The sequence below is a fragment of the Copidosoma floridanum genome, unplaced genomic scaffold (genome assembly GCF_036245765.1).
Source record: "Copidosoma floridanum isolate Cflo_tuat_1 unplaced genomic scaffold, Cflo_Japanese_pri ptg000026l, whole genome shotgun sequence".
In the NCBI taxonomy this organism is placed as follows: Eukaryota; Metazoa; Arthropoda; class Insecta; order Hymenoptera; family Encyrtidae; genus Copidosoma; species Copidosoma floridanum.
This window is the reverse complement of record NW_028321903.1, coordinates 1,627,104-1,649,555: the sequence shown is the minus strand read 5'-3', so window position 1 is coordinate 1,649,555 and position 22,452 is coordinate 1,627,104. Positions and strand designations below refer to the sequence as shown.

Here is a 22,452-nt window from a genome sequence, read left to right as displayed (position 1 = left end):
TAATAATATTGATGATAGTGATAATAGTAATAATAATAATAATAGTAATAATAATAAAAATAATAGTGATGACGATAATAATAATAAAAATAATAATTACAATAATAATAATAATAATAAGAATAATAATAATAATGATGACAAACGTTATATTCTTGATTCTTATAATGGCGATGAAAACGATGATAATAATAACAATAATGACAATGACGAAGATCATAGCAATGATAAAGACGATAACAACAGTGATGGCTATGCCGATAATAACGACAATAACAATAACATTGACGATAATAATGACAAGGACAATAGTAATTACTATGACAATAACGATAGCAATAGCGATAATGGAGATGACGGTCATAAAGATGTCGATAATGATAGCAATAACAATAAAAGGGCAATATTAACAATGATGACGCTACTAATGATGATTATTATAATGTTAATTATGATAAAAATAATGATAATCATGCTAATATTAATGATGATGGTCATGATTGTTCAAATAATGACGATGCTATTTATAGTAATAATGCTTATGACAATAGCATTAATTAAAATGATTATAATGGTATTGAAAAGAATAATACAAACAATAATACAGGTAACGATAGAAATAATAATAACAAAAATGACATCGATAAAGAGGATGATGACGATAACGACGATACTTAAAATAATACTAATAGTAACAAAAGTATACTTCATAATAATGATACTAATTGTAATATTATTAATAATAATAATAAAAACAATTATGTTGAAGATAACATTAATTAATACAATAATAATAATTATAATAACAATAATAATCATGTTACTTGTAATAATGATGACAATAAAAATGATGATGATAATACAAATTTTTATAATGATAACGGCGCTGATGATAACAGCAAATATTTTAATAATAACAATGACCTTTACGATAGCAATAATAATAACTATGCCTAAAAAGATAGATGGCTATGGGAATAACAACAGCAAAGACAATGACGACAACATTAAAAGTTTTAACGAAAATAAGAAAATCGATGACAATAATAATAATAAACAAGATAATAATGAAACTGATCATAAAAATAATAATAATGATGATAATAATGACGTTTATTATGCCGAAAATAATGATAATAGTGGGGATGACAATAATGATACTAATGAAGATAACAATGTTGATGACGAAGAACGATAGCAAAAACGATGACAAAGACGATAGCAAAAACCATGACGATGACCTCAGCAATAGCAGTATAAAAAACGACAACAATTACGATGAAAATACCGATAATAATGACAATAAGAATGGCAGTTACAAGAATGATAGAATTTACAAGGACAAAAACGATAACCATGATAATGACGATGACAGTAACAAACACAACGACAATGACAATATTAACAATGATGATAATAATAATACAAGTAGATAAGGATAATAACAATCATAATGATAATAACAGAAAAAATAATAATAATGACAATAATAATCAAGATAACGTTAATAATAAATATGGTAACGATGACGGTATTGACAAAAGTAATAAAAAGAATTATGAAAATAATAATGATTATAATGTTAATACTCATAACAATAATAATTATGAGAACGATAAGAAAATTGGTGATAATAACAGTAATAATAACTATAATTCTAACAATGATTATTATAATGATGATAATGTCAATGATAATGATGAGGATGATAATGGTAATAGTAATTATAATAATGTTGATGACAAAGACCATAACATCGACGATGACGAAGACAAGGACAAATACACTGACGATGATAGTAGCAGTGAAAATCATAATATTGTTAGTTATAATAATAATGCGAGAAGTAATGATGATAACAATAATAATAATGATAACAATAGTCAAAAGCAAAATAATAACAGTTTTAAAAGTACTCATAGTAAGAGTTATAATAATAATAATAATAATAATAATAACAATAATAATTATCATAATAATAATTATAAGGATAATAATAATAATTATTATTATAATGATAATCAAAAGAATAATGGTTCTTATAATTAAAAGAAGAATTATCGCGGAAACAATAATTATTATAGTGATGGTAATAATGATAATACTAATGATCGTATGGATGATTTCGTTAATAAAAATGTTAAGAAAAACGGTAATAATACTAAAAAGAATATTATTGTTAATAATGATCACGATAATAACGATAATTGAAAAATAATAAAGATAATAATGACGATAATGATAGTGATGACACTAACGATAATATTAATGATGATGAAAATGATGATGGTGACAATGATGATGATAATAAGGACAATGATGATAGTAATTATTGTAATGATAATCGTAATAATCATGATCATGATTATAAAAATAATGATACTTATAAGCAGAACAATGTTGATGATAATCATAATAATATTGATAATGATAACGATGGTGATGACAGAGACTATATCGTTGATAATAATCATGACAAATACACTAACGATAATGATGGCTGTGACATCGATGATATTAATAATTATAATGGCAATAATAGTAAGAAAAATAATAATAATTATAAAATATTCATGATGATGATGATAATAATCATAATGATTTTAATGATATCGGTAATGATAATGATAATAGTGGTGATAATGGTAGTAATAATGAAACAGAAATAAATCTTGTAATAATATTTAAAATTATGGTATAGACAAGAAAAACAATAATAATGATAAAAATAATTAAAAAAATACTGATAACCATGACTATGTTATTAAATATGATACTTTTTAATGACAAAGGCAATGACTACAGTAATATTAATACTAATAATATTGATTTTAATAATGATAATGATGATGTTAATCATAATATCGATAAGGATGAAAATGTAAATAATAATATTAATGTTAATGCAAATCATATAAATAATGATGGTTATGATGATAATAATGATAAAACCTATGATAATGTTAATATAAATAACAATCATGCTAATGTTGATGATGGTGTTGATGATAATAATTATAAAAGTAATGATGGAAAAATAATTGTTACAATAATGATGATGATGTTAATGCTAGAATTAATACTGATCATAATTATTATGATAGTATTATTCGTGATAATATTAATGGTAAATATACCAACGATGATGATAGTTATGATGTTCCTAATTATAATGATAATATGGATAATAATTATAATCATGATGATAAGGAAAATAATTATTATGATGGTAATAATAATAATAATAAATGAAAGAACAATACTATCAACGTTGACGACAAAAATAAATTGTATTATAATGATAATGATAATCATAATCATTCTGATGACGGTGATGATAATAATAATGATAGTGATGCTGATGACGTCAATTATGATGATAATAATGGAGTTGACAAAAACTACAACGTTAATAAGCATGATGACGATGATAAAGAGACTAAAGATAATATTTTTTTTAACGATATTAATAATGTGGATAGTAATAAAAAATTGCGACGATGATAATAATGCTTATGATTTTGACTACGATGCAGATAATTATAATAATGTCCTTGATAATAATAATGAAATCTATAATAATATAAAAATAATAATAAATTGAATAATAATTGTTTTGATAATGAAAGTGAAAAAAGTAATGGTACTTATCATTATGACAATAAAAATTATATAGGAATTTTCGTTGAAGGATCTTGGGTGAGCATATATAAATATGCAAACTGTTGTAGTGTGTATATATTGTTTTATTTTTGCTGCGCTTCGTCCAAGTTTCTCGGACCTCATCAGGCAACTAAAAGTTAACACATGTGCACATATGGAATCATAAAACAAAAAAAAACAAAAAAAGGGGGGGGGGTTTACAGAGAACGGACGCACAACTTAAAATCACCTGATGGAGATTAAACTTAAAACATTAAATAGTATCCGAATGTAACTCGTGTGAAACAGACGGCAGTCAGCACCCTACTGATCTTGTATACGCACTATATAGAATGAACGAACTCAAAAATAATACGAATACGAAGCAATAAGGAAGAGAGAGTTATGTGTACAATACATTATTGAGAAGACGGAACTTCAAGGCATGGAGTTATTTATATTTCTCAATGACATAATTATATGCTCAAAAACATTAAAAGATCATGTGCTAAAAGTACTCATTTATTCAAAAAACTTTGGAAATCAAAGTTAAAGTTACTACTGGACAAATGTGAATTGTTAATGCCCGAAGTAACTTATTTGGAATATAAAATAGGAAACTACAGAGTTAAACCAGATTCAAAAAAATTAAAAGCTGCTGAAAAAAATTTCCGAAACCAAAAAATTAAACGAAAGTTAGATAATTTTTAAGATTATCAAAGTATTACCGTTGTTTTCTAAAAATTTTTGCAGAAATCACAGATCCTTTAACGTCTTTGTTAAGGAAAGGAAAGAAATTCAAGTGGACAGATACTCAGCAAAAAAGCTTTGAAGAGTTAAGGAGAATATTATACAAAGCACCTATGTTAGCTTGCGTTGATTTAGATTATCCATTCATATTAACAACAGATGCATTCAACATAGCTATTAAGGCAGTATAAAGCTAAGAAGAACCAGGGAAAGACCACCCCATTGCGTATATGTCAAAAACTCTAAATAAAGCTGATAAAAAACATTCTACAACGAAAAAAGGGTGGTTAGCAGTAGTTTTAGCAGATCAATATTTTCGGCATTACATGAACAGCAAAAAATTTACGGCTCACGAAGATCATAAACCACTATCTTGGATTAAGTCTATTAAAGACTATTTGAGTAGGCTAAATAGATGGAGAGCAAGACTTTGAGGTTATATATATACTATATGAAAAAAAAATAAAATAAATTTTATAACGAAATTCTCAAAATCGAGGAAAGACATCGTAATAATAATGTTGTATTAGAATCAGGAAACGGACGAATAATTTACAAACATATTGACAAAGTATAACGCAGCTACCAATACAAATAGAAAAAAATAGAAAAAATCTTGCATATGTATGTGTATTGTAATGCATCTGATAAAATTTCCAAGTCCAGTTTTAAAAGTTAGTTTTTATTTGCTGTTCTGAAATCAAAAATGTTTGTTGTTGGACGTTTGGGATTGAAAGGATTAAAACACCTGTCTGATAGATAACTAGTATTACGCATTTTACGTCCCTTTTTCAATGGCATTGTTACAAAGTAAAAATTATTTAACTTTAAATTACAATAAGTAAGAATATGTCTAGGTCGTATACTAAAATAAAAGCACAGCTGATCCAATAGCCAACAAACTTGTGGTACGAGGAATGTACGTGAGAAGCGTGGATAATACTTTGAATCACAGATCGTACTGTAGGTAGGCTTCCCCACAAAATTTTAAAATTCCAAAAAATCAAAGAGATGAAAAATCTATTTTTTATATAAAAGCAAACAATTAATAAAACAATAAAAAACAAAGTAGCAATAGAAAAATTTGAAGAACAAGAAACAGTTTACGTGTTGATGTTATGTCGAGTGTTGTTATTAATTTTTCCTCTATTGGTTTATAGATTTTTTTTTTCTTTAATGAAAATTCGTTTTTCATCTTTTAGGAGATAAGGTTAAAAAACAAGTTGCTCATGATTTGTATTTATTAATAATTTATACGAAATAAATAAATAAAATGTCGATGTCTCGCTTTTTTGCATGATAATACGAAATTTTTAGGATATACTGACAAATCGCAAGTATAAAAGTTGTAAATCTTTTAATTATCAACAACTTTTACTTTTTACTTTGTTTGATACGATGTACAGATATCATTTTATACTTAAAAAACAAATTTTTTTTACCATTACGTGCCACATAAATTAATATATTAACAATAACAATTGAAAAGTCTCCAAAAAATTTGATTTTTAGGTAATATTTGACGCAGAAAACGATGGTTATAATAAAAACTCAATTTATTTTTGGGGCAATTGTTAAAAGTCAATTAAAACAATACAATTGTTAGTAACAATATTAATTTGTTACTAATTTTTTTTTTTCAACTTTTTTTTCTTATAGTTTACCTCTTTAGCTACAAAAGGGCTATTAGTAAAAGTTTTCTTGCTCTTAAGGATTCAGAGCTATACATTGTTTAAACCACTATTATGAAATTTGTTATAACTTATAAAATCGAAAATAGGCGATAAATAAAATTCCTTGTATATGTATTCCTTGTTTTTCAATATAGAAACTGGAAAAAAATTTTGAGCCAAATCGGAGAGGTGACGGCTTTATTTTCGTAAAATTCGTTCGGTTTGTAAGAGAATGATCCATGTATATTAAAAAAAAAAAAAAAAATATGACGTAATTAATACGTAATGCACGCAATTTTATTTAATATATATTTAGCAACTAGGTACCTACACTGCTTTACGATGAAAGTAGGGGTGTATATGATTAATCAATCATTTTTCCAACAAAAAAAAAACAAAAGGAAATTTACGTCTATAACGATATTATAATAGTTCGTCTCATCAACTGGCGTGAATTCTTGATCGATCTGTAATTGATTGTATGACGAGGGTGGCAACAGTTTAAGAAGGGTGGTGTAACATCCCGAGTTAATACAGACGAATCATATCATAACTAAATACGCTATCCGTCCATCAAATTCAAACAAGGCGTATTGTGAATACACAGGAAGCTCATATGACAAGACGCTCTTATACGTCACCTATATGCGTGTGTGTAATAGATTTTAGATTAATGTTTTATAATATACTGACATAAATTACAGCCAGCTTCTTTGTGAAAATGCACGTATGTATGGAAATTGTTCGTTATAAGTATGAATGCATAAATCGTATTGTATGTATGAATAAGAAATTTACTGCACATTGATTATCTATTCCTAATAACGTATACCGATTAGAAAATTTGTAATAATTACGATATTTTATTATATTATAAAGTGATCATAAAATCTCCAAAAGGATTATTTTCGAAATTTGTAATCTCACTCTCACACTTGAACTTGTATTTGGCGCTTTTTTTTATTGCTGATGTTAGCTTTTATCATTACTGACCCAAAAAACTCAATCAAACTTGTCAGACGAATGCGATTGGTACTGTTGTATTATTATTTCATGATATATAAAATCATAACATGTAACATCATTGTGCAAGCCTACGGTTTAGCTGTCAACGCAGTCTACAGGAACATTGCTAACTGGTTGACCTAATTGAACCAAAAACCCCTTTTACTCGCTGTGAGGCTATAAAAACTCACCATCAAGAGGGAAAGTTACTCTTTCTACGTCTGTCACCTGTCCTCTAAAGTTTTAGTCTACTTTTGTACACGTAAGACATAACGTGTTGGCTGAGGCAACTCGGGTGCCGTTCGATAGTATCAATAATATTTGACTACGCTAAGGAGTGAGGTACAACGAAGGAGGTGCGCTGAAAGTGGTTCCAGCGATAGCAGAGAAAATAGAAACCACAACATCTTACAGACTACGAACTCATTCCTGTAATTTAAGTAATCACTGGACATTACTGCACAAAGCATTAGAGAACTTCGAAGCAGCAGTAACAGAAATCAGTGATAGATGTAAGTTATTTATCAGTAATATAATTAAAATAAAACTCTTGTTAAAGTGATTTGAGTGGACTTTACCTAAGAGAATAACTGTTTTAATTTTTTTAATAAAAAAATTAAAAATTAAACTTTTATTTTAATCATCTTTATTTTTTAAATAATTATTTTTACTTGACTAAAAAAATTAAACATTGCTTACGTGCTGAATTTTAAGAGACCCAAGAAAAACATTAAAAAAACGCTTTAGACCATACTTTAAACAAGTCCGGTCATAATAAAAGTTTAGGTCGTACTTTCGTTATTTGATCTTTTTCTTCATTGGTTACTTTGCAGGAATGAAATGAAAGTAGCTATCCTTATCTTCTTGTTGGTGTTTTAAACGTTTTTGATTACCATACCTATACACACTAAGTCTAGGTTGTTTTACTGCACAATATTTTATTGACCATGCAGTGTTCTTGTAAGATTATTTTAAACATGAAGCATAGTGATTTTTTGTTGTATTCAATTCAGTGACAATAATTTGGTTTTTTAAATATTCAAAGATCTGTTTATCCACCAGTTGATATTTTAATCTCTTTTTAATGTATCAGCCGATTTTCAATTGGATTATAACCAAATTTTACTGCTTATAAGAATTGATAGTTGCATCTGGACATGCTTTTTTTGTATGGGTAGCAGCTATAGCATATACTCTGTGAGTTTGTTTAGTAGCAACAGCTACAAAGTTAATTAGAGGCGAACTAGAAGGTACTAGTGCAGCATGGACTTACTTGTCATTAAATTTTATTTGGTAATTCCAGTTGGTACTGCATTTCCAACTTCTGTTACAAAATCCATTTTCACCTTATCAGTATTCAATTGATGCAAATTAGGCCAGAGCTGCCAAGTTCAGTTGGATTTTACTAATTGGCAGCAATTCTAGCAGCCTCTTCTGTGTAGCAACCAAAACGTATTGTTTAACACAAGTTGAATTTACTGAACGTTGACAACTTACTGATTCAACAAGCTGCTTTATCAGTGCTGTGATAGACATTTTACAACGGTTCTATTGAAAATCCAGGTTTTTTCGAGTAAACTACACATGTTATGGTAGCATATAGTTCTTGATAAGAGTATTTTTATTTTTTTGCATTTACTGAAGCTCATAGACATAGCTGCTTTTTTCACACAGTTGTTTTTTTTCATAAGCTTTTAATAGTATAAATTTTATTGAATGATAAAATATTAAATAAGTCAAGACAAATAATCCTATGTTTGTTTTCTTTTAGTGAAAGAGACCTATTTTTTCTTAATACGTCTTAATAAACATTTTACTAACGTTCTAAAAGTGTTAAATGCAGGTGGTTATTCATTTTATAATGTATGGAATGCATAATTACAAAGAACATATCATTAATGGCATTATTTGTAATATGTAAAATACTTATAGTGACGTAAACGTAAAAGACATGCAAAAAAGGGCAGTATTATGATAAGTTATTCAGAAATAGTTTATCACAAACTCTGTATACATAAATATGTAATAAGTTTCAAGCACGAAGATATTTTCTAATACACTAAGCATAAACCGATGGAAAGTTAAAAGGAAGCATGTTTATAAAGACAGTTTATTTACTACAAGTCATTTTTATACTTGTATTTAATTTCAGTTAGATCAAATCCTTAATTCCAACAATCTTTTGTTTTAGTCACAAATGAAAATAAGTAACGTCATCTGTTGATGAGAGATTTTTACGGGAATAAAAGCTCTAACTCCATGACAACGTATTTCATACAAAAGTTTTAGAGCTTATTAAATTAAAACTTTTTGTTTGATATGTTCTTTTTCGTAGTCCCATTGTAATACACTAAAAATCAGTAAATCGTAACAATCGTTTAAAAAGGGCCTAAAACTAATTTTTCAATATCCGAATTTTTTACATTATTCTTGTAGATAAAGTTAAAAGAACAAGATTGGTAACTTCTATGAAAAATAGATTTTCTTGTATTGATTAATTTGTATAATATGGTCGTCTCAACACTTTTAACCAAGATATCGTTTCAAAATACTTAAAAAATAATTTCATTGCATATAACTTTCTAACATGTCATGTGGGGAGCGAAAGTTTAATACAAAACTTATAAATCTTTTGAAGTCATACGGAAACTCAACGAGAAGAGTTCGTGAAGAAGATGAAGCCTTGGCGATTGCGCAAGTATTTACTTGAAAATCACATACTCGAATTTTTAAATAGCGAAAAAACATGAATTCATCGATGTACATAAACTTTTGCTTAGCTCAATTTTTTTAATTCTGAACAATATCTTTACCAAGAAATTATAATGAGACAACTTTTATGAAACTGTGAATAAGAGATGTGAATGTTAATATGCTTTTATTAAGATTTTTTATCGCCAGGTTCATTGATACATTGAAACGGCTTTTACCCTTAAGTTAGCTGCAAGCCAAATTATTTCTCTACAGTATACAGATAAGCTTTTCCTTTAAGACACAAAGTTCTGCCAACAGTGTCATGTCAGTTGCAGCTTTATTTTCAGATTTCTAGTGTTTTATGGATGAATTTAGTTGATACTCAAGCCCTTGTACGCCACTAGCCACTAATCATGCGAGCAGCGCATGCATAATGGTTTTTGAGGTTTTTGAGTGTATGCAGTAAAGCTGCACGTGTTATAGGTAGACTGGCATAAAAGTAAGTTATGAAATAACGGTATAAGATTGGCATAAATAAAATATTGTTTGGGTGATACATCATTTATGACTAAAAGCAACAGTGTTTCTCCCACTTAGGGAGAAAAAATTATGAGATTAGTGAAATAATAGTCATAAATTCGTTAATTAGAGGTAACATTTATTTTAAAATATAACATACACCCAAACCAGGGGTCGAATGACAAATTCAATGTCAGTGCTTGAACAGCTACTGCAAATGAGGTTTGGAATTCACTGGGTGATTTGTAATGAAGGATAAATAAATAATGTTTATCGTAAATCAGCAAATTTCTTAGCAAAGTCTTAGAAACTGATGATTAGATTTTTTCTACTCAAGGATAAAAGAAAGATCATACTCAGTGTTTAAGTAAATAAGTTCATTTAAGAGACCTGTATCAATTACAATATAATATAATTACTATTATCATTAAACACCTACACTCGTATTTTTAAATTTGTTAATAAAGCTTTGAAATCATTAGTTGCGTATGGTTTATCGAAAATTTTAAGTAGTTTATTTGAACTAATCTTGCACAAAGACTCACTCACAGTTTTTGCAATGGTATTTAATATAACAACCACATTAGAATAAATTTATGAAATTTACAAAAAAAAACTTAATTTGGTTTTCTTATTATTATTATTATTTTTATTATTATATAATATTATCACTCTCAGAATGTTTCAATACTATTTGAGAAGCTTTAGAGAAACTTCTGTTAAAGTTTTGCTTAACTGCTAACAATTCCTTATTAATAATAAATTTCTTAATAACTGAACATTGTCAAACCTCTTTAACAAAATGAGACATAGTGGTGAATAATCATAAGAATTATTAAATAAATTTTGAATTCGGTACATAACTGTGTAAATGGTCAGTCCCTACTGCTGTAAAAATGATTGATTCACAGTAAATAAAAGGTGGTCGTTAGTATACATCAATGGCGATGGCATAAACATGGTTTATAAGTATGACAAAAGCTTGGTAGTTGCCATGCGTTGCTAAAATTGCGGTCATAATTTTTATTTTAATTTAGGATTATGGACCAGGAAAATATCAAATTAAGACGATAATTCGAAAAATGTTTATGTTTCACTTTTTTAAGTGACAATATGATTTAAAATTTAGACTTAAGTAAACTGCAGGGAAAATGCAAGATCTTTTTGTGTGACGTAAAAAAAATGATGGGTAGCCAGTGTGGTGGGTGTTCACAACTACATCTTTTGTTGCTTCGTGCTATCTCTGTTTGCCATATCCTCATCACTACAGTAGTCGGGTAGTGCAGTGAGTTTTGTATTAGAAGGGTCTTTACGTCTTGGAGAGACCCTTATGATGGGCTGTTATGTGAATGCGCCCTTTAGCTTCTTTGCTTTCTTACTCACAAAATTTCACAACACATATTTTCTGGTCCAGAAGTTTTAATAAACTGTTACCATCTTGTTGTTGCTGATATTATTTTTATATTTTTATTTGATATGATTAACTCACTGTCAACATTTCTAGTTTTAACATTATAAGTAGTCGATATACTTTTACGGGTCCAGTGGATTGACTTTGAATGGGTCATGCTGTGAACGATTTTCAATCATCGCAATTGCATAGGGAATATTTTGTAATTCAATTGTACACTATTTTTGTTACCTAAGTGTATGTCCTGTATACTGTTATTTAAAAAGGTCGTCAGAAAAACAACGAAGTGTTAGAACTGAATCCAACTAATCTATATAGTCATGCTCTTCGTATCCACCATTTTTCATTTATTTTGAAAAATGAAAAAGCTTATTTGTAGGAGAGCAACATCCGTGAAAAGGTAGAAAAATGAAGATAGGAGTTTTATTTTACTTAAACCATACTTAAAACATATGTACTAAAGTTAGTATTGTAACATTAATTCTAGTTACTCAGCAATAAACCAGTTGTAGAAAATTTATTTCCTCTAATGGTATCTAATTGTTCTTCGTCTTACTAATACCACTAGATTTTTGTTACGTTTTAAAAATAGTCATAAATATTGTCCATCGATGCATAACATTTTTTTAGAAAGTCACAATCTAATCTCATTTTTTACTCACATTTTAGGAGATAAAGCTCCAGTAAAACATCTTTCACTAAAGACACTTCTACCAGATACGGAAGGATATATGACTTACGAGGGTAGTATGACGCATCCAGGTTGCTGGGAAACTGTTGTATGGCTAATTTTAAATAAGCCTATTTATATTACTGCTCAGGAGGTATTTACAAACTTAATAATTTTTTTAAATAAGATCTCAAAAAGTTGTTAATATAATAATATGTCTTTTTTCAAACTGTAATAATTTTATAACGCAGGTATTCTTTCATGCATAGTAAGATAAACATTCAGCTGACATTTATAATTAGAAGACTTAATTTAAATTTTAAAAGAAAAAGAAGGTATGTATATTGCAGGACCACAACATAGTTTCAGCGGTCTAGTAGGGTTCTTATAGGTATACGTATTGTTTTTGAGGTAGCTAAATACACAATCATTAGCCAAATTAAGCCAGCACGTCAAGATTTGTTGTAAAATTTTTGTAGAAATTTGATCTCTTAATATGCAAATTCCAAAGTAACAAGCCCTAGCCCTACAAAATCTATTTCTATATTTCTAAAAAACCGCGAAGCCCTAAACTCACAAACTCCATATTCACATTTCTACAAAAGCCAAACTAGCAAATCTTAAGCCCACATGCTTCGTAAGTTCAACCGCACAAATCCTACATCCGTAAATCCCCAATCAACAAGATCGAGACTCACAATTTTCATATTCACAGTTCTACCAAGTGCCACAAACCATAAAACTACAAGCTTCATATTCACAAATCTACTTATTCAAAAGTCACAAACTCCAAATTAACATACCCTTATTCCATAAGCTTCACATAAACATTTCTGAAAATCTCAAACCCACGATCCCCAAACGTACAAGCTCTGTATTTGCAACTGGAAAAACACTAAGCCCACAAATCTTAAACCTTAAACCAAAAATTCTCAAACCCACAAAGAATTATATTTAAATACTATGGAGTAACGGCTTACACATATTATCGTATTTCAATTGATAAGCCCTATTTTATCTGATTATAAATGCATGGCTCCAAAAAATTACTTAGACTAGAGTTAAAAAATTGTTAAGGGCCAAGGGGCATATATCCGTATGATGTTTATATCATATTTATGTTTCTAATCTCAATTGACTAAGAAAACAATAACTAACCTTAGTTTCAGTGTAAAACAACGTTCTCATTATTAACTTTACTTACGTATTTACAAAGTTATAGTTATATATTGGTTAGTTAGGATCAAAAATTGGCAGTATGGGTTTAAAACATTGTGTATCCATCTTTTCAAATGTATCTTTACATTTTTTTATTTTTTATCCCTTATAAATTTTATATCTTTTTTAAGTAAATTATACAAGGGATCTAACGTTATTGATAAGTTAGGGATGTATTGCTATAAAAAGTGATTTCTCTAATAAAATTTACTGTAAAATTATTTAGTTTATATTCCTTACTTAAACTGCTTAAAATTCTTTGGAAAACAGCAGACAACGTTTTCAAACTAAAATGTAGACAAGTCCATTGACAATGCCCTTCCTCTGTTCCTCTGTTACAAACGCTATTTTGCATTTATATTCGATCTGGAGTGGTCCTGACTAGAATGCTGAATTTATATCGAATGTTGTGAAATATTTACATACTCTTATTTTGATCATAAGGTCCTCAATTCTAGAAAAAGGTTATAATTGTGGGATTATTATTTGTTTGGATCACAAAAATTCATGCATAACCTTGATCTTTAATTATCATCTTTTTTAAAAGCCAACGTTACTGGAGTAGTAAACGGGCTGTAAGAATCTTCTATTCTTTTTTTAATAAAGTCGATATTTAAGATTCTATTTTTTTTCTATCTTTAATCGTGCATCCGTGTGGCCTTTTGTAACAATATTTATAAATTATTAAGTTAATTCGAGCTTCACAGTCTTTCACTGTTTCTACATCATACTAGTCTTTTGCAATGATAAAAATTTTTCTCATTCATCGCTAATACATTTGTTATCTTTTCTTTATTAAATATTTTTATTTTTAATGATACCATGCCTAAAGTATCTTTCACGCATAATTGTCTTTACCTTATAATTATACTTTTTTTTAGTTATTTTTATAGTTTAACAATTTCTAATAAACTGTCAATACATTTGCAACAGGATAATGAATTCTTAGTCTTTTTAGTGTATTTTTGATAATCACTGTTATGTCAATTAATTGCAGCATAACTGATTTTTTGGGTTCATGTCTATAAATTCTGTTTCGATTAGGTTATCATATATTACTTGTTAAATATTCTTATATTTGTCATCTTGTTTGTTTTTAAACAAGCATGCAGAGTCAGGTGGAATCTTATACTTTTCTTTTTCTTTTTACATATTTTACATTGTCATTTGTTTTGTTTATAATTGCTTTTTGAATGTGTGTCATCATATTTTCCTGTTAAGTTTATTTTTCGCATTAAATGCTCGAATCCTCTGATAAAATTCAAGAAACCACTTGTTGTTTGTAGTTTTTCTCTATCTATATAATCTGCTTTGTAACTTGGTAATTCTATGGCAATAAGATTGATAAGTGTTAGTATTTTCATAGATTTATTTATTTCTAGCAACAATTTTTCTTTTTTCGAAGCATATTCCAGTATCAATCCTTATTTATATTTCTAATTCAATGCATATCTAACTGGTGACCATCCATTATTTGAAATCGCTTTGCATAAGCTGTTTTTCCAAATACTCCATTTGAAATCTATTGAATTTTTTATCATTGTAGAATTATACCAGCCTATAGCAGATTTTTGTATTAACAATGATAATACACTGATCTTATCTGTGTCAGTATTTATTCCTAACCTATCACGCTTACTTTTAAAATCATTTGGCCATTGAAGAACATCTGTAACTTTTGTTGAAAATTTCTGTAGCACCAACTCTTCTATATGTGTCAAATTATTCTTGTGTTATTCTCTGTCTTCCTTTCCGTTGTTTTTTAATGTTTCTATTAATTTTAGTAAACTTCCTTCTGTATTTTTATCTTCCTTTATTTCTTGACATTTTTCTAATAAAAAGCCTTTAAATTAAATACTACCTTTATTAATGTAAGCTTCCTTTAAATCATTGGATAGAGTATTTCAAACTTCTCCTTTGTCATGCCTTTTTTTAAAAGATGGTTTTACTTTTTTAAAAATCTCTCATTCTATGATTTCTTTGTGATTTCCTATAAGTTATAATTCTTCAGGTATAATAAAAATTTGGTTGTTTAAAGTAGTAATGGATATTGTCGCGTGAATGTTTGTTTTTAAATCTTCTGGTTTATCTATCACTACAAAATAAAAACACGACTTATACATTGCGTTATTTAAATGAATTTAATTAATATCGTCTTATAATATGTTTACTTTTCTATTATCACTTAACTAAGGAAATAATAACTTCACTGAGTTTTACTGTTGAACAAGTTATTTATCATTTACTGTACTTACATATTTACAAAGTTTAACATTATGTGCTTACCTCTAAAACAAAAAACAGCATTAAAAGCTATTATTTTACATTAGTTATTACAGAGATGTATACTTTAAAACGATGAACAGCAAACTGATTGTACCGTGTATGTAGCTTGTCCATCTCTTCTATATATTCATCAGTTTTGTTAGTCAGTTATTGTGTTTCACGGGTATGCTCAATAAATCCCAATTTAAAATGAGTTTTCAAAGAAATTAGGTAAACCGTACTATTTCTTTTACATATTTATTTATATAAAAGTGAAACATTTAGGTTATTTCAAGTTCACATAAAGTTTTTTGGACCTTATTCTTTACCTCAAATTTAAAAAAGAAAAAATTTCAAGACCAACACTTTTGCTTAAAATTTTTTTTTCATAACTATGTAAAGTTCATTTGTAAATATTATGGGTTACAATTCAAGAATGGTGGCTTATTTTTTAAGATGTGTAAACAAACACACCCCGTGACTCTTATATCCAAAAATCTTCATTTCAGGGGCCCTAAAACTTAAGTTTCTATACTTGAAGCTGCTAATATAAGCATCAAAACTCTTACAACCTACGTTACGTCGAAAGGGCGCAACTAGGACTTACTTACTTTTAGCCCTAGGTGCGAATTTCATATACTAGGAACACGATCGAACGTCTACGTTACTGCTCGTCTAGGTTGGTAGAGACAGATTTTTAAAAGGCGAGGGTCAATGCACTTTGACACCTGAGACCGAGGGACTCTGGACCCTAAATCAAATAGTTTCGCGTGAACTTTAGAGTACTAGTATTGGCACTGATGTCCACGCATTTTTTCCACGTGTATAGATGTCAGTGTGTTGGAATGTGGAGTCTCATAGATACACGAGTCGTCCACTGGAAATCAGAGTATGGTTGGGATTAATTCTTACAGAGAGCAGAAAATCTGATTACTTACTTTTATTTTTAGTTTAAGATAGCAGTGGTAGATAGATTGCATTGATACAATTTAATTGCAAACCTGAGCTATACTTAAGTGTCGTACGCATAAAAATAAATAGAAGTAATTGCCACGAAACTTAGGAAGAAAATGACAAGACAATTAACAAGACAAAACTATGAAAGACAACTGTAGTAGTGCCTCTTGTCAGACCTTGTGGATAGTACGGCTATCGACCGGGCAACTGCTGCGAGATGTGTGGACTAGTGCCTTTTATTTGTTAAACTGATCGCATCGTTGCGACGTGACGAATTCACGTAGAGGAAACATAGGCATAGCCTAATAATCTATCATCGAATAGTTTCAAACAATTAACACGCGGTCGTATTCTTATCTCCACTAATGATTCCTGTATGGTAGGATAGAATTAGCTTTTTGATAAATTAAATTGCTATTAGCGCAAAGAAAATGATGGTGGTAGTTGTTCAATTTCTGAAAAAATCTAAATAGTTTTAGACTCTAAATTGTGTCAACTAACGGCCCAAAAAATTGTAAGTTTGGTGAAAAATGGTTTTTTGCGTCTAGAAAAGATCTGGAGACTTGGACAAAAAAGTTGTGCCGTTGAAAAAGATGCGCAATTTCAAGACGAAGAAAATGAGCTTCAGGGAAGTAAAATTGGCCCAGCCGTTTCTTTGCAATTTGCCAAGAAGTGCTCTTTTAAACCATTTTTTTTTTAATCTATAACTCACGTTTATTTGAACATTGAGATTTATGAATTAAATACAAGGTAGATCTTGTGCCCTTTAACATCCACACTAAATTTTTCAAACTGCTGCAAGAAGCAAAAAATGGTCTCTCCGCAAAAAAGTTAAACGTGACTGATTTTTCAACACACTGCCATTTTTCAAACAGCGTTGTACTTATCGAGAGTTATTTTACAACTTACCAAAACGTCGCTCAGATTGACATTCTGAAAGTACGAGAAAAATTGATGTCAAAAAGCAGCTATTTTCCAGAAATGCGGCGCGGCGAGCCGCCGACGTAGGCCATGCCTACTCTTTCCATCATGACTCCGGGATTTCTGAGCAGCCGCATTCAAAATGAAAACGCGTATTAATAATAACGATATCTTGGGAACCACGTGAGATAAATTGATAATTCTTATTATATGGGGTAGCTTTTAATAATATTAAGATTGTTCGTATTTACAACTTCATATAAATAATTTAAATAATTGGAGGACCTGTGCAATCAATGTTGATAATTTTTTATAACTTACTGTTGCTTTGTTTTCCTTTTGCACGTGCCACAGTTGTAGGTTATTGTTCAAATCACTTATACAACACCTAAATAACAATAACAGCTACTACAAATTTTTGCAAAGTTATTTAGTGATAACAATGAAATTTTTTTTTCTAAAAACGTTTGAAACATCTGAAGATAAGAAATATTGAGCTCATTAAGTATGCAAATTATTACTATCATTTTTGTTATTATTATTATCATTACTATTTTATTATTATCATTCCTCAATCATTATATACATTATTTTTTAATATTTACCGTTTCTTCTGTCATTGCTATAGTACTAAAAACAGTAATTAAATTAAAAATTTATACGAGGGTACTAAAACATTGTAGGTATAGAATAACAATATCAGTAGAAAAAGCACAAACGGTGAATATTAAGAAATAATGTATTTTATGATTAAAGAATAATAATAATAAAAATAATAATAATTTGCATACTTATTCAGCTCAATATTAGTTATCTTAAGATGTTTCAAACCTTTTTAGAAAAAGAAAAAAGTTGATTGTGAAAAACAAATAATTTTGCAATAATTCATAGTATTTATTATTGTTATTAAAGTGTTGTATAAATAATTAGAACCATATCCTACAACTGTGGCAAGTGCAGGAGAAAAACAAATAAACAGTTAGTTATAACAAATTAATAACGTTGATTGCACAGATCCTCCAATTATTTATATAAAGTTGTCGATATGCACAATCTTAATGATTAAAAGCTGCCCCATATTGAAAAAGAAAAAAATTATCAATTTATCTTACGTGATTCCCGAAATAGCATCATTTTTTATGCACGTTTTTATTTTAAACGGGGCCACTCAGAAAACCCAGAGTCATGATAGGCACAGTGGGCGAGGCCTATATGAAAAGAAATTGCCATAGGCATGATAATGAGAATTACACTTACTGCTTGATTTTTTACGGGGTTCAAATCGCCTTGGATTCACAATTTCTACGTCTCGTACTACTATTGATTTCTGAGTCCTTACTTTTAGTTGTACGCTAGCATATTTATTGTCAATGCTACTATTGTTTCAAAACAGAGCTATTACAGATTAGAGAATCATTGTGTGTTTTAATCAGTTTCATCGTTTAAATATTAGTAATCGTGTGCAATATGGATTTTATTGGTATGCTAGCGGCCCTCCCCGTCTCAGCTTCGCCCGAGACTCACCAAATGGAACACTGTAGTGTGTTGCCATGTAATGTGAAACGTTTTCAGTGAAAAATTTCACGTCTATTTCTGACACTTCTCAGAACAAATTTTTTTTTATTAAAACCATATCTTTTCGGAATCCATACAGTTTATTTGGTCAAGTAAAAGGCTGTAAAAAGTGAGAAAATATTATGATGCTGAAAAGAACTTGCACTCCTTATGCCATAATACAATCGGTGGCCCTAAAACGTCGTTGATTTGCAGTTTCTTTCGTATAATCTATGAACAGGGCTATTTTTTAAGGCTGTAAAGACTTAAAACTCTCAAAAAATGTGTAATTAAAAAAAATTTTTTCTCTTATCTCACAACTTTATTACCCCACCAACAAAGTCCTGAAGCTCAATCTCTACATTTTTTATTGCCGAAAAAATACAGATGCATATTCTACCTATTTAAAAATCTGGAAGATTCAAGAGATTACTGTAAGGGTTGTAGTGAAAAGCTTATCTCTCACTTAATAAATTCTTTATTTATCAATTTTAATGCTGCTTTAATCTTGATAAATGTTTAGCGTCATTTTCTTGACGCCAAAAATTGTATTCATTAGAATTTGCAGTTTTTCTTCCAATTTTACTTCTTGTGACTTTAGTGAGTACTAAAGGCTATTTTTTCCAACTTTATAAGGTTGTAATATATTAATTTGTTGGCAAGGTAGTTCAACGTCCGATGACTCGGAAAAATACCAGTGGGCTTCTTAAGTAAACTCTTTCTTGACTGAAGTTTCCAGCAAACATGATTGCCTCTATACCTCAGGATGATATTTTCTGGCCTGTTATTGTAGCACTCCACTGGTTGAGAAGAAAACTACGTTCAAAGCTTAGAAGCTTGTTGTAAAGCTCTTTTCCAACGTTCCCTGGTATAACGTCCAAGACGTTGGTGTCTAAAGCACCTTCTTTTTTTGCAGACTCAGTTTTTTTGGTGATCCAAGGTGGAGAGATAGATTCGTGATGATTGTCCGTTGGAGACTGTCCCGTTGGCTCAAGTTTATTTCTCCTTCTTAACTGTTCGGTTCTCCCAGCGCAGACCTTCGAAAGGATTGGTGATTCCAGGTTGAATGCTTAGAGTCGAGAGGGTAATATAGGATCGTCGGTCACCAAGATTCCCAGCTTTGCGATGAGCAACTCCGCTCGTGACGTCTGCCAGTGAATGACTAACTTGGTTTAATAATAGCCGGCTTCAGGTAGTTTTTTAGTCGTTCACAAAATTGTTTTCAGAAATGGTAGTAAAAATGTATTTGTTGGCAAGTTAGTTGAAACTCAGGCGGCCCTTAAAAGAACTAATGAGTTTGATGGTTAAGTAGGGAACGTAAATACTTAAAATGGCCCTGAAAAGGGCTAGTGATAAAATTTTCAGTTATTCCTTATTATTATTCTTGATAATGATGAGCCAGCTGTGGGTAGCTTGGCTTTTATCCTTGGAGTCTCTGTGTACGAAGACAGTACTTGAGGGAGGTACACCACTGGCCAAGGAATATTATTTCGTCTTCAGGTCATTCCCCGGATGATCAATAGCTTATCGTTAGTCGGAAAAGTGGGCCTGGAGAATACCTTCTCCGTAGGTATGCAGTTGGGACGACCACTAAGTAGAAGGCTATTTTTGCTGACATTTCTCTTCAGAACTGTGTTCCCTGGCTTGCATTTGAAGTAGAAAGTTCACTGACGGTACCAAGCAAGATGGTTGAGAAGCCAAAAATCCTCAAGTATTGGTGCACGTTTTGCTCTGGCTAGATACGTCCCCTAGTATTTCCCCAGAGACGTTGACGTTTCGAACGCCTATTGTTCCATGGCACTCGATTGTCTTTGCGATCCGGGATGAAAATCGATTTAGTAGTTTTGTGACTCTAATGCTTGTCGATAAATAAGAAATTTATACGACCAATGGTATACTAGCGAATGTATACCATCTGAATTGTAAGGAACGGGATTCAGGGTGATTAACTCAGCGAGATGCTCAAGGGGTACTTTAATTAAAATATTTATTAAATATTAGATGACAATGAGTCGTGGGCACAGACAACGTCTCGCACGTACACGCGCTCTCATATTCTCGCTCGCAGGCCACACGGCACGTCTTGCCACCTTCACGTCTCGAGGTATCTCTCCCAATCCCGCTTCTCCACGCGAACACATCAGTAACGCGGCACTGCAAGCGCCCGTGCGCCTTTCTCTTTCCTATTTATTCGCTTGTATACTATTGGTCGTATGAATTTCTAAAAAACGATTTATTTTGCTTGTCCATGAAAGAAGGGTGTTTATTGGTAGCCAGGATGCCCAGCTGCATGACTAACATCTTTATTCTTGGTGAACTGTCGATGAATTACTACATCATTCGTTTTTTTTTTATTTTATTTTATTGTAATTTGCTTCTTTAATTAATCATAATTATTAATACTTCATTAATTATCTTCTATATCCATAAGTTCAACAAGCAACACTTATTCTATTAAAATAACATTTAAGCTACTTGTATATAAAAATCGGAAAATTAGCATTTATAATAGTTTTGTGACTAGTTTCGTACGACTATTTTTACCTCAACTTACAATTAGATAGCGAAAATAATTTTATTACAAAAATAAAAAAGATTATATAGTTCCAAGTTAATTTTAATTGCACTCCGAAAAAGCTACGTAATCCTTGATTTAAACTCCAAAAAAAAATTCACGAATGATGAACATATGATTCACAAAACATTCAACAATGATTCGAAAAAAATTAAATCATTGGTCATAAGAGTTATGAAAGTTTTAGCGAAAGCTATTAAATACATTTTTAAAAGTGTGTTTTTTTTCAGTTTGTTATGGCACTCTGGTACATAACACAACAGAAATTGTTTAAACAGGGAATATATGAGTATATATATGTGAGACAGTTAAATATATGAATATATACATGTGTATATATGTATATATAAAATAATGTTTCACACATACATGTACATAAATACATATATAAACATTCGTTAGTTCATACAATTTTAAATATTTTATGTTTTTATATAAGAAACTTTTTATTCACATGAAGCAAATTTATCACAACAATTTATTTGAAAATTCAGCCTGACTCACATTTGATTGAAACACTAGTAAGGAATAGTTTAAACATAAGTTCCTTGACTACAGCTTTGACATTTCATGTACATGCTTTAGCTTTGCACATAAT

General features: G+C 29.7%; 1 protein-coding gene across 1 annotated transcript in view; it reads left to right on the top strand.

The window, feature by feature from the left end:
• The window catches only part of CARPA (Carbonic anhydrase-related protein A), a 676,873-nt gene that overhangs the window by 409,206 nt on the left and 245,215 nt on the right, over nucleotides 1-22,452 (top strand). Inside the window, exon 6 of the mRNA XM_089595651.1 lies at nucleotides 12,364-12,518. Within this exon, the coding sequence (XP_089451777.1) occupies nucleotides 12,364-12,518 (155 nt within the window). The remainder of the gene's footprint in view (nucleotides 1-12,363; nucleotides 12,519-22,452) is intronic.